The 18459-nt window shown below is 44.4% G+C and overlaps 1 protein-coding gene across 2 annotated transcripts in view; it reads left to right on the forward strand.

The window, feature by feature from the left end:
- The window catches only part of NDRG3 (NDRG family member 3), a 589772-nt gene extending 572769 nt beyond the window's left edge, over positions 1-17003 (forward strand). The window contains exons 16-17 of one of the 2 annotated variants that reach the window (XM_085619018.1): positions 13993-14031; positions 14724-17003. In XM_085619018.1, coding sequence (XP_085475144.1) covers positions 13993-14031; positions 14724-14893 — 209 coding nt within the window. In that variant the 3' untranslated portion in view covers positions 14894-17003. The remainder of the gene's footprint in view (positions 1-13992; positions 14032-14723) is intronic. The other variant, XM_085619019.1, reaches the window with a different exon arrangement.
- Positions 17004-18459: the final 1456 nt, after the last annotated feature.

Raw genomic sequence — 18459 nt, forward strand, 5'->3', positions numbered from 1 at the left:
TACTAGGCCTAGCCTTGATAGCTTTTAAAAGGAATGTGGCTGTAAAAAAACAGACATCGGGAGAGGGGTTAAATATCAGTTTCATGACATCCTTAACTGTTCTGACACCGAGTTTCTTATACAGGGGTTTTAAAAATGCAATACGGTAGTTACCATATAGTGGGCAAAACAATAGAAAGTGCATTGTACTTTGGGCTGTAGTTCCATCACAGGGACAAGGACCCATGGGGTATTTTTTGGTATTAGGAAACGCCACCAAATGGTGAACAATTCCGAAGCGCAGTCTGGTTAAAACGAACCTGTGAGAGGGCCTAGTAACAAAGCTCAAATAAGATTGATAACCTGACATCTCACAGCAGCTGTCATAGAGCTTGCAGGTGGATAAATTGCTACTGGCCTTCAAATGTTGCTCAAACTTTAGTGACAACCAAACAGACTTCATTTCGCTTTTGGACATATTATTGGCAGCATAACAGTCCTCGTATAGATTAACACCATATATGTCCTTAAAACTGTGCATAACGAATTTTACCCAGGGGATCTTCAAATGATTACCTAGAGATAAACAGTCCTTAATAATAGCTCTATTCATGGAGGTCTCCTCCTTAGCCCAGATCGCACGCCACAGCATTAAAGGTCTATGGGCAATGGAATCTAGAAGATGGGATATTCCAAATTCCCTATGGACCAGATGCGTGGATGCTGAAGTAGGCAAACAGAGTAGCCTTTTTAGAAACAGGTTTTCCTCCACTTGGAGACACCCAACCGAAACATGCCCCCAGACACCTGCTCCATAAAGGGCAATTGAAAGGCACCTCATTTGGTAGATCTTCAGCATGTCGCTAATCCGTTTATCCCCGATCTTAGAGGCGAACGTGAATACCCCGTGAGCACATTTCGCCATTCTTGCTCTAACGTGGGTGACTTCGCTGGTCCAGCTACCTGTCTTGGAAAAGGTGATACCCAAGTAGTTAAATGTATCTACCGTCTGTACCCTCTGTCCTTCCATAAAGAATGAATGGGGTTTTTTACGGCCCTTACCACATTCCATGACAAAGGTCTTTGTTTTGTTAATGACCAGCTTCCTTTCCCCAATAAACAAGGAAAACCTGTCCATGAGGCGTTGAAGGCCTACAGGGGTCCTAGAAAGAAGTACTGCGTCGTCCGCATACAGCAATACCGGGGTATAGGAGTCAAGAATGGTTGGGGCATCTGCCCCCACAGACCTTAAGACAGAGTCTACCTCGTTGATAAAAAGTGTGAAAAGCAATGGGGCTAACACACACCCCTGCCTAATGCCACGCTTAACAGCAAACTTAGGAGTACACTCCCCACCCGGGCCGTATCGAACGCTAGAGCTAAGGTTAACGTACAGTCTGGCCAGGAAATGGACAATGCCCTCCGGTGCCCCCATTCCAAGTAGTGTCTCCCAAAGAATCTGATGATTAACCATATCGAAGGCACTACTAAGGTCGGCGAAACAGAGGAAGAGGGAACCTTTCTTGGCCATAGTATATTTCCCAATTAGTAGTTCTAGGTTGAGGCACTGTTCAACTGTGCCTCTGCCCTTCCTGAATCCATATTGGGAATTGGCCAGGATATTATTGTCTTCAGCCCATTCTTCTAGTCTGACAAGGAGCACCCGGCTCATAATTTTCACGGACGAATCAAGAAGGGAGATAGGCCGATAGTTCTTAGCATCACCCTTCTCCCCCTTTTTATAGATGGGAATAATAATAGATTCCTCCCATGTAGGCGGTGCACCATGTCTCACAGCAGTGTTAAATACCTTGGTCAATAATGGGCCCCAGATTTCAGGTTCTTTTTTGTAAATATCCACCGGCACACCATCAGGTCCCTGAGCCTTCCCACCTTTACTTGCAATAATGCATTTCTTAACCTCGGCACATGTAATGTCTAGGGGAAGAATTGGCCGGACCCCACCACCATTGTCCATGTGTTTATCAGAATCAAAAATCAGGGAAAAGTGGGAAACCCAGCTTTCCACGCTGACGTTAGCTGACAGAATAGGCGCAGCCTCGTCCCTTAAAAAAGGGCTGTTGACTGTGGCCCAAAACAGCGAGGAGTCAGAGGTTTCGGCGGCCCGGTCTAACTTATCCCATGCCTCACGCTTAAGTTCTGCCTTTCTTTCCGCCACGGCTGCCTTATAGGTTGCCCTAAGATGCCGAATAAGAGTAATGTCCCTCTGTTTTTCTGCCAATGCCACCTTAAGGCTCTTCAGGGCAGCAGTACAGGCATGATCAAACCACCCCCTTAGCCGATTTGAAACGCCCTTAAAATTTTTGGTGAATACTGCTTCTATGGAGTGATTGATGTCGACAAATGTATTCAGGATTACAGCTGTCGATTCTTCACTCGCTAGGATAGTTTCAATTTCTTTAAAGCAGTTCTCAATGATGGAACTAGACAGGAGGTCTGCCTTCTCTCCCTTCCACCTAATTCTATATCCATTTGGTCTATGTGGTTCAATGTTATCCACAATACTAGGTTTGGGACCTAAATTAGTTTTCAAAAAAGCCATCTCCATGGTCAGGCAGTTGTGATCACTAATCAGATTATCTACTACCAGAGGGGCAGAACACCATGGAATAAGGCTAGTGGAAGTACAAATAAAATCAATGACAGAGTTAGCGTTTCTGCCCGTGAAGGTAGGGACAATTTCATCAAGGACACCCCTCGCATTCCCCATGATCTCCATATCATATGTCATCAGGATTTTATTTAATGAATCCCCATAAGGATTATGGGGAAAATGGGCGACTCCCTCTCCTTGGGTACTTAAAAAACCACAGACCCTATGGGCAGAGGACACACAGGTAGAAATATTAAAATCACCCAACCAGATAAAATCAAAAGCGATTTCATTTCCTGTAACAATTTTAACCAAAGCTTCCTCCAAAGCAAAAGCTATCCGTTGCCTAGAATTATCAAAAACATTATTATAAAAATTGATTAAAAGGATATTCCTATCCTGCTCCTTACAAAGCCAAAGGATCTGGGAATGGTCCCCCACCGGGACATGTTTCTTTACTACAAACGGGGCGTCAACAGAAATCAGTGTCAGGAGGCCACCCTTGGCTCTTCCTGAGTTTGAAGCCACTGCAGGTATTGAATATGAGACAAACCCGTTATAATTAATGGGGACCAAACTCCAGGTTTCCTGGAAACATAAAATATTAAAAAGATTGATAAAATCAAACCAACCTAAGCAATCATCCTTGTGGGAAAGTCCCGCAACATTCCAACAAGCTATAACACTTGAACCAGAGTTAACTAAACATGTGGAAGGGTTCTTCGGGGACCTATCCCCTCTCACGTTAACCAGATCTTCTTGGTCGCATGCCAAAGTAGAGTCCAGTTTGCTTACACCAATATTGTTAATAATAGTTGTTGATATCCTGGGGGCCCCAATGTAGCTCACTTTGCTCGGGTCCAAATCCTCCGACCTAACACCATCTATGGTCGGCTCCAGTCAGTCATTATAATCAAGCCCACTTAATGGCTGGAATCTATTAAACGTAGAGATAGTGGGTGTAGCACCCATGTCCTGTACTCTAGGTCTATACCAATGGCGCTCATCAACAGATTGAATGACAGGTTGAGTTGCAAAATCTCTATAAAAGTACCCAAGCGGCCGCAGGGATATACCATGTTCGGTCACTGGGAGAGAAGCGGCTTTAATTAAAACTGTGGAGGTAAGTTGGGGGTTGCGAAAGTTGATGACTATACAGTCGCCTTCGCAGGTCTTACGGGACTTACCAACCCAGTTAGTTCTCCTAGTACTAAGTATATCTCTAGATAGTGCTATAGGGAAGTCACACTGTCGGTGGAGCCAGTCCACAGTTTTATTCTTTAATGACGAGTGTGATTCTACACTAGCAGGATTGCTATCAAGCCTCTTAACAGGGGGGACGTTCATAAGGACAGCAACAAATGGTGCACACGTAGGTGGCAGGTTCGGTTGGGGGTTTCTGGAGCCAGGGAAGTTTACATTGTGGCCCAACGAATCCCCCGGTACTAAAACGTCGGGTGGTTTTGTGGTGTTTTGCCGCTGAGATGGTACATTGGGAACCGCAACAGGCTTTCCAGGGGCACACCCAGGTCTGCATTCAGAACTACTGTTCTCGGCCATCATTGGGGCTGTATCAGAGGTAGTTAAAGAAGTCTCCTCAGGCACCTGAGTACCAGTAATATTGGTTGGGGCTGGTCTAGCCTTGATAAAAGAATCCAAGATACCTCCCAATCTGACTACTTTGTCGGCAAGAGTGGAAAGTTTGGTCAATAAAGGTTTAACTAATATGTCAAACTTGGCAACTATAGCCTGGGTTATAAGATCCAGCTGTTCTTTATCTAAAGTGACCTTAACTCCTTCCGTTAGCACAGATTGGGCTGGGACATTTATCTGCGGGGTAGTGTCCTTTTTGTTAGTATGGCGATTCCCTCCTCGCTTAGACTGTATGGGTTTAGTAGTGTTCCTACAGGTGCGTATTAATTTTTGGCGTCTGGGAACAGACTGACTGGGGATAGGTACAACAGGTAAAATAGCTTGTCCTGGTTCAGGGTCGATCGTGGACTCAGGAGTGTCGCTATCCGAACTAATAGTGTCAGTAACAACTCCCTCAGATATACAATCAGTGGGTAATAAGGGAGTATTAAGATCCTGAACAAGGGGGCGCTCAGAGGCCAAACAAATGGGCGGGGGGGAAACCAAACTCTGTGACCCTGGACGACCTAATGATTTCCTACGTTCCTGATTAATTTTATCGACCATCTTAACCAGGTAATTGTCCATGGTTGTGGTCGAGGCTGCTATCTTTGGTTTGGGCATAATTAGCAAATCGGGCTCCGGGACCCCCCTGAAATTTCTTATTGTAGACACCAACAACAATATACCAGGGTTTCCCAAATAGGTTATCACATACAACCTCCGATCCCCAGGGAGCTTTAAACAATAAGCAACAGTAACTCGGCAATCGATACACACAACAAAATGTGCAATGGTAAACTTAAGTAACACAGGAGTCCAAAAGCCAGTCTGCTGCTCCCACCTGCCCCCTCCTGTCCCGGGCTGTCTCAGACTGTCCGCCCTTAGTCCGGGCTTCGTCCAGGGCGTCCCGCGTCGCGTCCCGCTCCGCTTGTAATGGTGCTATTTAGCCAAAACAGCATCCAATGGGAAATAGGGGAGGATCGTTATCCCGTTAGTGGGCGGGATGGCGGGAGGGCGTGCCGCTACACAGCTGCGGCGCTGCGGCGCTCAGGGCTCCTGGGACCTGCAGTCCCGTCCGACGACTCCTTCAAAATCTGCCACCAGGTAATGTGAGCCTCCACCTCCTCCTTCTGAACGCTGCGGGACCTGCGCCAGCGGGTTCCGCGAGGAATTTTATCCCGTTAGTGGGCGGGATGGCGGGAGGGCGTGCCGCTACACAGCTGCGGCGCTCAGGGCTCCTGGGACCTGCAGTCCCGTCCGACGACTCCTTCAAAATCTGCCACCAGGTAATGTGAGCCTCCACCTCCTCCTTCTGAACGCTGCGGGACCCGCGCCAGCGGGTTCCGCGAGGAATTTTATCCCGTTAGTGGGCGGGATGGCGGGAGGGCGTGCCGCTACACAGCTGCGGCGCTGCGGCGCTCAGGGCTCCTGGGACCTGCAGTCCCGTCCGACGACTCCTTCAAAATCTGCCACCAGGTAATGTGAGCCTCCACCTCCTCCTTCTGAACGCTGCGGGACCCGCGCCAGCGGGTTCCGCGAGGAATTTTATCCTGTTAGTGGGCGGGATGGCGGGAGGGCGTGCCGCTACACAGCTGCGGCGCTGCGGCGCTCAGGGCTCCTGGGACCTGCAGTCCCGTCCGACGACTCCTTCAAAATCTGCCACCAGGTAATGTGAGCCTCCACCTCCTCCTTCTGAACGCTGCGGTGTGATCTTAGCCATTTAGCCAAAGTTTGAAGTTTGGAAGGCATTGTGTGAAAGTGAGTGGGATTGTTATGGCTCTTTCGGAGTACATCTACTACTAAAGTATAGTCTTATACCAGTTGTTTTTGCCACCTACAGAAATACTAGATTCAAAGAGCAAATACTAATAACAGTATCAGAATATTAAACCCATGCTACTGGGGGTGAGCCCTAAAGCCATGTCTAGGCACCAACCACTTTATGGGCCATTCACATGCCATACACCAGGCCATTCATACGGCCAGCCATGTGCCCAATAACATACAATACAACACAGCACAACACTTATGTCAACATACCGCTGCTCTTCAAGGACCCAAAACATTCGTACTCCACAAGACTAAACTAGTCGCACCCCATCTCACCCAGTCATCGGCCTTCTTGCATACAAACACACCACAAGCAAATCCCATTACACACATAGCCAGACATTTTGTCGATTGTTCCCTTGACAAGCGGGAAAAATTCAAAATCTCCCAAATGAAAAGAAACCTAGACTAACTTTTTACTTACTGCCTGGCGGGTATCTGCCATCCTCAAAGCCCAGAGTGATGCAGAATGCGTACCAAGGGGACCTTTACTAACACTACACATAATAGCCACATGAGGCTCAGCCAGATTTGTATTTTGTGCGCCTTTAGTTAATCGCAGTGCTAAATCTATCTTCTTTCAATTTATGGATGCAAGTTGGAGGGGTGTTTGAGTATACCTTCAGACTCTCTATTTTACGAACTCGGTGAGCATATCTACCTTTGAAAGTAAAGTAAACATGCTGGGGAAGACCGTCTTAAGTTCCCTAAAGTGCACATCCAAAACTACTAACGAGGTTGTGTTTTGGAGCATAGGGTAATTGGTGACAATGTGGTGCATGTCTCATAACAGTTATGTACAGTGCTGTGACTGTAACACTTGTCAAACGGCAAACTGAACATCTACCACTTTCTGGCAGAGGATGAACGTGAAAGCAGGCCACAAATATTTTCTGTTATGTGTATTTGTAAGGCATGCATCTCTCCCACGAGAGTACCCTGGTGGCTAAAAAAAATATAGGAGGTGGTGCCCTAACTGGGACCTATTGGATGAGCCATGTTTTCGGTTTCTTGCAAAATTAAAGTTCCAGGCTTTGGGAACCAGGTATGAGAAAGCATAATTACAAAAAGGAAGGTGCACCAGTAAAAAAGTCCAAATCCCAATAGGTATCCTTGATATTTCTTTTATTCTTGTAGTTCAAAAAGATAAAACTCAGCCAACGCGTTTCATTCTACACAAGAACACAAGATTTCTGGAACCCCCTTGATTGCACTCTTATCATGGAGTGACATTATGAAATATCAAATGGACATATTCTCAGATGCATTGTCTTGGTCCATATTCATCTTAAGTTGAACATCTCTTTAATTCGGCCCTGAAGAAGTTCTTGTGTAGAATGAAACGCGTTGGATGAGTTTTATCTTTTTGAACTACAAGAATAAAAGAAATATCAAGGATACCTATTGGGATTTGGACTTTTTTACTGGCGCACCTTCCTTTTTGTATTTATCTTCTTCATCTGGCTCTCAGTGGAGTTATTCTATGACGAACTCCGGAAGATTTGTGCACAGGACTTGAATTTTATTTCGATACATTGGGATTCAAGTGCTAAACTAGGAGTCAGTTGTAGTTTCGTCCGATGCTAGGTATGAGAAAGCACACCTGCTAACTGTGGCTCTTCAAATGCAAGGCATGTGATGGAGCAAGAGCCCGTCTGAGCATAGGACATGGAATCTTGCACAGCTGCTTAAATAAGTGGGTTTTAGATTTTGTAGGTCAATGTGCATAAGGAGTTTGAAGCGTGAATGTTTGTGAAATGGGAGCCAGTTGAGGTTTTTTAGGTGTGTGGAGATGAGTGCTGGGTGGGAGTTAGAGTGCGAGTCTGGCTGTAGCATTTTGGAAGGCCTCAAGTCTCTGGGTGAGATAAGCAGTGATACCGACAAAGTGCGTTCCCGTAGTCCTGCTTGCTGAGACCAGGTGACTGTTCTACGGTGTTGAGTGGGAGCCATATAAAAATATTTCTGAGGAACTTGAAGGTGAAGAAGTAGGAGAAGGCAAAGGTGTTTATCCGGCTGGTCATTGACAGGACCACTATCCTGAGGTTCCTGGTTTGGTTAGTTGGGTTGGGTGACGGTCCTAGTTCAACTGGCGACCCTAGTGAGGTGTCTTTGTCAAACAAAACTACCTCTGTCTTGTTGGAGTTGAGCTTTAGACAGTTGGCCTTCATCCAAATGGTGACTTTAGACATGCGGTGATGATCTTCATCCAGGAGCTCGGTGTGTCGACGGAGAGCGAGAGGCTGAGCTGAGTGTCATCAGCATATGAGATGATAGTGATTTAGTGTGTTAGAACGTTGTTGGCGAGCAGTGCCATGTAGACGTTGAACAGCATGGGGCTGAGTGAGGATCCTTGGGGGACTTAGGGGATCTGTTTTTTAAGCAGCAGAGGTGAACAGTGCCAAACTGACAGAATGGGTGCATCCAGTTGGGAAGGATCTGATACAACGAACTCATGGTGGCCGGCCGCACTGGGAGCAGCACCGACGCCCACCCACCACGCTCGCAACCTGGGGGTCATCCTGGACTCATCGTTGTCAATGACCCAGCAAGTAAACGCCGTCTCCTCCTCCTTTAGCTTGCTGTGCTAACTCCAACTTGTCCCAGTTTATGGATGAAAGTGGGGGGGAGGGGTGTCTGAGGATGTCTTTGGGTCTGGACCTACATTCCTTGAACTGTGTGAGCATATCTAACTTTGAAACAAAAGTAAACATGCTGGGGAAGACTGTCATAAAATCCCTTTTGAGTACTTAAACCACTAAGGGCTTTAGGTGTTGCCACAAAGGGTACTCTCTGACAACGTGGCCTATGTTCTGTTCTCCATTGTGCTGTCATGTGACTGTAACGCACTTGTCATATGGCAGCTAGAACCTCTACTATTCTGACAGCGGATGAGAGCATGAAGCAGGCCATAAGCATGCCCAAGATTTTTTTCAGCTAGAGGAAACAATTGAAAGGAAACCTGGAAGCAAAATATTCCACAACTGGCCAAAGTTTCATGGTCTGGGTGGTCCTGGGGCAATGCAGCAGAATTTTCATAGAAAAGCAGCATACTCCATTATCAAAAACCATCTCTGCTCATGACCAGTGTGAAGCTGGGTATTGCCCTAACCATGCAAGTAGACCAGTAGGACGGTACGCTTGGTCTGTGCACTATTCTCATGTTACGCATAAGGTCCAGAAACATTTTCAACTCCCTAAGTAAAGGGGGAGTCCACCGGACTTCCCAAAATGATGCCCAAGAGTGCCTTCATGCTCCCTCAAACATTTTGGCACCCACATATGTTTCGTGCAAAATTTCCTCACGGAAGTCAACATGCAGAAACAAATGGATGTAGTGAATAGGTAAAATGTTTGATGTATTGACTTTACATCCAGCATGTGCAGTGAATGGGGAAATTTGGGGCTACAATAAATTGGGGGGCTACCATGAGAGCACTCAGTGTTTGCTTCTGAATGTACCTGCTCCCTGAGCTTGGCTACCCTGCTACTGTCTGTCCTCTGCCAGATTGTGCTTCCGAAGGGACATACTGACTCCAGTATGTTCCTCAGAATCCGTTGGAGGCGAGTTATCGGATGAAACGCAGTGGACTGAAAAATCGCCTCCAGATTCAGCTCCATTTTCCTCTCCCTCTGATGATGCCTGTGCAGTCCTCCCCCAAGGCACGATCTCGGACTGTCTAAAACCTTCCTTCTGAAACGGTGATAAGGCAGAAGTTTCCTTATGAAAGTGTGTGGGCGAGTGATTCTGTGAGATGTCAGATATGTCTTTGAGATATGTTAAAGTGGAAAAGCAAAAGTAAAAAAGCACCTAGCTTCTTGAAGTTGTGATCTGAAGAACTCCTCCAAAGATGCTAAGAGACCAAAAACCAAAATTGCTTCACCTTGCCACATAAGCAAAACCAAAGCGTACTTAATGAGACGAGGGGTGAGCCCTCTCCAGCCAGTGTTCATTTATAATGGCGCTCACATGCTGCAGAGACTATTTAATTGGGTGACAAATCTATCAGAGTCAGAAAACGACAGAGTAGGCCCAGCCACCACAATAATATTTGTCCTCCATCACCAAACCAGATAGCTACCTAACCATTTGTCAAGCTAATAGGACTGTTATTCGCTACTAGACTTTTGGCTTTCTCAATGCTTATTTTGTTTTGTCATGGCTTTTGCAAAACTTTATTGTTGGGGGAGATTCCAGTTGATTACCAGTATAAAAAAAATGCTGAAAAGCAAAAATCTGACTTTGGTCTTATAAAGCACACACTGACAAATTAGCCTAAGGAACTGAAGAGTTGTACTTGTGTGGATCTACTTCTTGTGAAAAGACAGAATGCCATTACTCACAGTGAAGTTACCCCATGGCTAAAGTGGCATGATCCATTACCCCAAGATGTATGCTGTAGTGAATGGAAGAAAAATGTGAACACCACAACAGCAGACCAATAGATGAAGAAAGCTGGCTGAAATCCATATAACTACATATGTATATAGCAAGGGGTAGGGGCTGAAACGGAAGGAATTCCGTTTCAGCCCTACACTTGGAAATAAATGAAGAATTCTCTGGTGCAAATATCAGAGGTTCCTTTTTAAACCTTCCCCAGCTTCGGCCGCACTGAAAAGGTAGTGCAGGCATTGGCAACCAGTTTTTAAAAGGCAATCCTAGCACTGGAAATACATTTTGTCTATGCCTCTCATCCACACTCTCACACAAATGGGCAAATGTACCGCATTTTACCGGTCACAAATGGCCCGACTGGTAAAATGCATGTACAAACCTTATTTGGCGAGACAGTAACCTATTACCGGCTTGCAAAATAGGGTTCGCAGGGGGATGTACAATTGTTTTGTGACTGGAATGCAGGCACAAAACACTCGCAGTTTACCACCTCCTTCAAGTAGATTATAAGCCAGTCACAAACGAGAAGGGCCCTTTCCCTATGTAAGTTATGGTGAAAACGTTTTTGGACGCAGGCAGTGCTCCTACAGATCACTACCTACCTGCTCTTCAAAAATAAACCTAAACGTTTCATTTTTCTTTTTCAAACTTATCCCGTTTTCCTTTAAAGAAAAAGGACTGCATTTAAAAAAAAAAAAAAGTTGCTTTATTTAAAAGCAAACACAGACGTGGTGGTCTTTTGTCCCCTGCAGGCCACCATCCCCGTTTTATTGGCCATTCCCAGTGGGTCGCAAATTGCGACCTGCCTCATGAATATTGAGGAGGTAGGTCAGTTGTGACCGCATTGGGGTACGATAATGTGTCTGAGACACATTAGTACATTCCATATTGCGAGTCTCTAATTGCTAGAAATTAGAGACTCGCAAAATGAAATGGTCTTGTATCTGACCCATAGTTATTTGATATGATATTGTATTCGTAGAGCGCAACTAATTCCCGGAGGCATCTAGGTGCTGCCCACACTGAGAAAGTAAAAACCCAGCAAAAGAGAAAAAAAATAAGCACAAAGGCATTGGGAACGGAACTACCCTATGCTACTGAATAAAGAGCCAGGTTTTGAGTGCTTTCGTAAAAGCTAGCAGATCAGAAGGCAGCTTTAGGTGAGGAGGCAGAAGGTTCCATAGTTAAAACGTGGTGGAGCCGAAGCTCCTACAACCCCAGCTCTCGAGCCAATATGTTGGGACTTCTTCTTGGTTGGCAGAAGAGGATCGGAGCTCTTTGAGGAGTGTACCAGGAGAACCTTTTTAAAATACTCTGGACCAGCCCCAGTCCAGGGCCCTAAAGGCAATACAGAGGGCTTTGAAATTGATCCTTGACTGCATAGAAAGCCAGTGAAGAGTAGCATTGCTGGTCTAGCGGATTGCCACCTGGCTGTGTTTAAAAGAACCTTAAGTCTGGCCAAGAGGCCCTTCTGAAGACTGACAAAAAGGGTGTTGCAGTAGTCCAACCTGGACAGAATGAGGAGAGATCACAGTTTTCTGAAGGGACTCCGGAATAAATAGGCTGATTTTTTTTAAAACCATTTTTAAAATGAGAAAGATGGAGGAGGAAATCGCATTGATGTGGTATTGGAAAGAGCTTAGTATGACCCCTAAGTTCTTGGCTTTTACTGCTGGGGTGGGCAGATTTCCCAGTTCTTGGGGCCACCAGTGAGGTTACCAGACCGAAACATTGTATCGGAAAAGCAGGACCTCAGCCTTTCCCAAGTTCAACCTCAGACAGTTTTCCAGCATGCATTTTCTGATCTGTTGCATGCACTGGTGGAACCTAGATGCAGTGTCCTGAATATTGCTTGATATTGAAACAATCTGGGTGTCATCAGCGTATGACACCATGGCAAACCCAAAGGATTTGATGAGTTGTGCCAATGGGGTGACATACAAGTTATAAGAGAAGGGCTAAGGGAGGAACCCTGGGGTATCTGGCAAGGATTCTGAAAAGGTGTGAATACTGAATTGGCCATTTCCACTACTTGCTCTCGATCTGTTAAAGATGTTGACAAGGGATAGAGCCCCCAAATCCTGAAGACTGCTGATCAGCAGACGGTGGTCGACCGTGTCGATTGTCGTTGAGAGGTCCAACCGGATCAGTGTGGCTTTGACGCCTCTGTCCACTGTGCATCTGATTTCCTCTGTTGCATTTATAAGAGCCAGCTCCGTGCTGTGCTCTGACTTAAAGCGGTACTTGAAGTTGTCAAACAAATGATTCTCATTGATAAAAGAGGTGATCTTGAGATTAAGGATTGTTTTTGATAATCGTTGCTGGTAGAGGCAAGCGTGCAATAGGCTGATAGCTGCCAGGGTTCGAAGTGTCTCAATTTGCCTTTTTTTTTTAAGAGGTAAGTAAAAGGGAGGCTTTTGTCCAATGAGTTAGAAAGACCCTGAGCTGGAAGTTTAAATGAAAAACCTCAGGTGGGATGCTATAATTTCTGGGACTAGACCGATGGTATTGGTGGGACAAGGATCTGTAGGGGAGACAGATTTAGTTGCCCTAAGCAGTTTGACCACCTGATCCGTGGTGGTGGCGGAAAAGGAATTAAGTTGAGAGGTATTTCGAGAAAGTTGTTCAGGAAAGTGACGCTATTACCCTTGATCGTTGGGAGGATTGACCTGTGCTCCGTTTTTCACCATTTGCTGAAAAGGTATTGTAAATGTCAAGGACCTTCTGTTGAAAGAATGATGTTAACTTGTTACAGAAGGTTTGATCAATAGCTAAGTTCTTTTCCTCCAGGAGTCTGGAAAGTTTTGTAAGGTGGCAATTCCTTGGAGCATTTACTGGCAGTGTTTATTTTATCAATAAAGTAGCTCGATTTAGCAGTAAAGATTTTTTCTTTATTCTTCGCAATCATCGCTCTATACATGCCCTTCTCCGCATTATCATAGTCTCGCCTCCAACGGCATTTTTGCCTATGGCATAGATGTTTTTCAAGTTGGAGGTCTTCGGAAAACCAAGGCTCAGAAGGCCTTTCTCTACAGCTCCAGCCATATTTTAGAGTCCGTCATGGATTCGGAGAGGCCGACTCCAGATTGTTAGCTAGCAGGGACCTTCTATTGGTGAGGAATTCCCTTAGTTCTTTTGGGTCAATAGAATTCGTTGGATGAGGCAATGGAAAACAATCAGACTCTTGAAACTATATTTTAGTATTGTACTTTTCATTTGTATTGACTCCCAGTGGTCTTCTTTCCAGGACAATCTCTGTGTGGCACGTCACTGCTTCTGATGATCAAGTCAAGCAAAACACTTGGAAATCACCTGAGTACAAGCAGCACCTAGATAAATAAATGGAGAGAAACTCTGAGACAGTTAAAGAATTAAATGAGGCTCTGCCGGGCCACAGTGAATATCCTGTGTCGATTGTATCATGCCAAGCATACATTTACACATAATTCCAGTGGTTGTAGAATAGGTACAAATATTTGTAAATTTTCTCCTAAATGATGTATTTGTTTTCATCCTCTTCTCCATTATATTCTTTTTGCAGTCCCGTATGTACAGCTCAGCCATCTGAGCGCTGATTCAGGTACCAATGTGCATCCGACAGTGCCACTGTGCTCGTGACACAAGTTTATATGTACACACTTTCGTTTTTTACGTTATTTTTTGTGCAATCGACGCTAGATGTCCTTTTGACGGCAAGGCTTCCCAGCATGACGGACTGCGTCTTGTTGTCTTTCATTGCAGCGTCTGCTTGTTTGGGGCTTTTTATTTTAAATTGGTTTGTTCCTGTTGTGCATGACCTTCTGTCGCTTACATCTGAGTAATTTGGATCTGGTGTCAATGCCTGCTATTTTGTACATGGGTCATTTGTGCAGTTCTTGGACCATTTCCATTTAATTTCTTTGGGGCTTCTTTTGGGCTTTTGTGTTTGCTTGAATTTTTATGCAAAAGAATGTTAACTGATAGAGTTAATATTTTTCAGTTGAAAAGTATTAGCAACCACTGTGCATGTTAAAGGTGGGGCTGCAGCCTTACAGCAGAGCTTTGGTAAAAAATAATGGCCTGTTGTAGTGAAACTCGTTTTGTGAGGTGACCAGAAGTAGTTATGAGAAGGAGCGTCTATAACACAAGTATTCTGCTATGCTCGCTGCAGACGCAACCTTGTTCCTTCACTTTCCTCCAACGGTGATCTCTTAAAGTGCCAACCGCTCCTCTGTGCTTTGTAAACCTCAGTATATTGCTTAAAGAGCTAATATTTTTTCGTATTTTTTCCAGTGCCAGCGGCAAGCATGACCAGATTGATTCGATCCCGTACGCATTCTTCATCTAGTGTGGGGTCTTCGGAAGGCCCCCGCAGCCGATCTCAAACCAACACCCATGTGGATGGGGCCTCTGGAGATATGGAAGTGCGGGACGCACCCCAAACTATGGAGGTGTCGTGTTAAAGAACACTCAGCCTGGCAGCAACACACCGGACGCAAGCACTTCACCCAGCTCAACTCGGTTTATGGATTAATTTAAAAACTTGCATGGGCGTTTTGGTTTTTTTCCCCCTTAGAACTGCAGAATTACAAACTGTTTAGTCAGATTTTTTCTGTAACCGGAGACTTCCGTTCATTTAATTCCAAAATACTCTGATCCATTTGTCCATTTTTTCCGTGCTTCATATCAGACCAGTAGCTTGTGGTTATTTATTTTGTTCCATTCTGTCTGCAGTTTGTTGAATTGTGTTTTTGTGTGCTTTACTTAGGGTTGCTTTGTAGGAAAAACATTTTTTGTGCAGCTTTTATGGTGTTTCTAAGACTCTCCTTTTGCTAATATAAGAACTTTTGAATGATTAAAGCGCTTTACATTGTGAGCCACATTCACTGTGGTCGGGAAATTTCTTCTTCTCTCGCTCTTAACGGTTTAAACATGAGGAGTGGCACTCCTGGTAGTGAAACTGTAATGTTGCTGGTGTCTCCTGGAGATCCTGGGATATTGAACCTCTGTTTGATGTGCTATCAGTAATTTTAAAAAACAGTTACCACCATGTACTGTCCTAAAAACGGATGTTTTGCAGATCTTTTTCCCTGTTCTTGGCTCTTCTGTAGTCATTTTATATTCTGCTTTACGTCCAGTACTGTACTTTTGCACTGCGCCCAGTGGGAAGTTTTCCTAGCTTTAGACTAATCCTAAATCATTACGTTTCATATGACCCCCTCTCTTTCCTAGCAAAGTGCAACTAAAGTACTACTTGCAAGATCAAACATTTAAATAAAGGTTTGTGAACTAACAGTTGGTCTCTGCTCTTCAAGGTGCAGCTTTTCTAGGCGTTGTCATGTGAGTGTGGGAATGGATATTTTTGATGTCAGTCTAACTACATTTCTAAGAATCATAACTGTCCTTGTGTCTGGTAATATCTGGACTCTGCTGTTCGAACATGGTATTATTTGAAGGTCATTTTTAAGCAAAATTGTGTGATCTGTTTAAGTACACAATCCTCGGCTAAATACAGTTTAGGAAAATTATAGCTCTAGGCATTAACAAATTGGTGCATCCCTTTCTCTTAGGTTTTGATTAACCTTGCATCTTGCATAGGATGATTGATCGATCTAACAGAGTGGAAAAATCAGTCCGATAAGGAGAAGCGAGAGTGAAACTGGTGTACAAATTTGTCATGAAAGATGATGATCAGAGTTTTGAGCTGAAAGCTTTGCTGGTTGCTCAGTTGCTTGTAATCTCCCGCCAGTGTTAGGCAATTAGCCTCGATAGCCCAATTAAATTATTTTGTGTATTGGTTATGTTAGCAGTTGTATCCCCATTAGCTTCTGCTTAAGGTGGCCTGTTGAGTATAAAAGAAGAGAACAACCTCTTATGATGGCACTTTTTCCTCTTCGGGTCCTATAGTTTGTTCCTTCAATGGTATATATTAACCATCATCTTGTTTATCAGATAGTACAATATACCGTAAATAAATCTGTTGCTAAAAATCCTGGTTGGTGAAATAGTGAAGTTTTTTTCCTTTCATGGTTCCTTATTAGAAAGATTTCTCTGATAGTAGCTGTGATGGATTGGCATCTGTGTAAACAGGTGGAGACCAGACAAACGAGTCATTTGATAGTAATAGTTTGGTTGATCAATGTAGTTAAACAACTGGATTACTTTGTCAGACACCATGGTAAAGTTTGTAACTTCAAATCCTTTTTGAAAATAAAAACGTGATGCCAGGGTGTCTTCCTGGACTGTAGCTCGACATTTATAATAGTCCTTCCTAGATGAGGAAATATGTTTTGGCCATTGTGAAGTGTTGGGACTATAGAGAGTGTTACCCAGATGTTGTAATACCATGATGGGATTTTATGTGCTTTTAGCAAAGACAAAGAAGTATAAGTAGCTAACCAGTAAAATGTGGGTCGGTTGGAGCAAATGCTATCTTTGATTTCTTTGCATGAACCTTTTCAGTTACAGTATTATGCATTTTCAACGTTTAGGTCGCTAAATGGCAAGCACTGTTGGTTCAATGTGACTTTGTATCTACACTACTTAATAATATTAAACATTATTGAAATTTCAGTGATCGCACCTTGCCTGAGTTGCTTCTTTTTGTGTCCAGCAGTTGTTGTGTTCACGGTCATTGATGCTTCTTCCTGGATTATGGAGACACAACTTCTTTTATATTTCTTATGAGCACATAAATGTAACAGCCAAAAAAGCATGTAAGTGTTTCACAAAAATCACTTAAGTATCCTCCGATCTAAACAGTGCAGCATTTGAAACCAGATCTAAGAAGCGAGCCAAGTGCCTGAGCATGGAAATCGCTGGAAAACGAGGGGCTGATTAATGGGTTGTAAATCTACTCCTGTAGGTTTACACCTACATTTGGAGTAGATGTACACATTTTTGGGAATTCCCAAACAATTCACTTCTGGGAAGCAGCAACAGTCTCCTACCAGGCTTAGTCCTAATGTGTATTTTTAAAATGTATGTTCACTCATGGGAGTCTTGGTGCTGATTAACAGCTGTTCCTGCAGAACTTACTGGTATTAATTTTAGCACTATCTGGAGCATGAAATGCTGTGTAGGCTCTCTTGCATGGGAACGCCTACCTATGGGTTCCAACACAAACCTGCGCTGAGTGCTTTACCACACTGAGCCATCTGACCCAGTAAGCAATGAAATGTCCCCAAGGCAAAAATGTATGTTGTGTAGATTTTGACATTACATCAGTTCCTAGCAAAAGAGCATTTACTCAAACCAACTTTTTACCACTGGGAAAATGTGTCTCCATTGAAAACTTGGAAGTATTTCCTAATTAATCTCATACTGGTTGGGCATTAACTCCTGTCCTTGTGTCAAGGATAGAAATGGGCTCTTAGAGGTTGGGGGGGGGGGGAACCTACAAACTTATGTTTTTGAGTGTTCATCAATTTTTCATGATAGTCCTGCCCTGGAATACCCACACTGCTCTTCTGAGCAGATTTAATCACATATCCTATTAGTTCAAATTAGTTGTGAATAATGAATTGGAGTAACTTTGCATTCTGTGAATTTGCACTTGTAAATCATGCCACTGTGATACAGATTTAAAGTTGCAGATTCCTCACCTTTTTACTATACTCTACTCTGCAGCATTTTACTTTACGCCACTGCACTCTACACCACTCTATTCTACTCTGCACCACTGCACTCTACGAACCTCTACTCTGCAACACTGCACTTTCCGGCACTGAACTCTGCACTCCTGAACTCTGCCACTGCACTCTGCACCACTCTACTGCACGGTACGCCAAAGCACTCCACGCAAATCCACTGTACGCCACTCTAATCTAGTCTGCACCACTGAACTTTATGCCCCTCTTCTGTATGCCACTGGACTCTATGCCGCTCTACTCCACTGCGCTCTACCCCACACCACCCCACCTCACTCTACGCTACTGCACTCTGCGCTGTGCAGCGCCACTCTGTGCTATGCAGCACCACACTGTGTTGTGCCACTCCACTCTGCATCACTTTACTTTATGCCACTGCA

Source organism: Triturus cristatus, chromosome 7 (genome assembly GCF_964204655.1).
Source record: "Triturus cristatus chromosome 7, aTriCri1.1, whole genome shotgun sequence".
Lineage (NCBI taxonomy): Eukaryota > Metazoa > Chordata > Amphibia > Caudata > Salamandridae > Triturus > Triturus cristatus.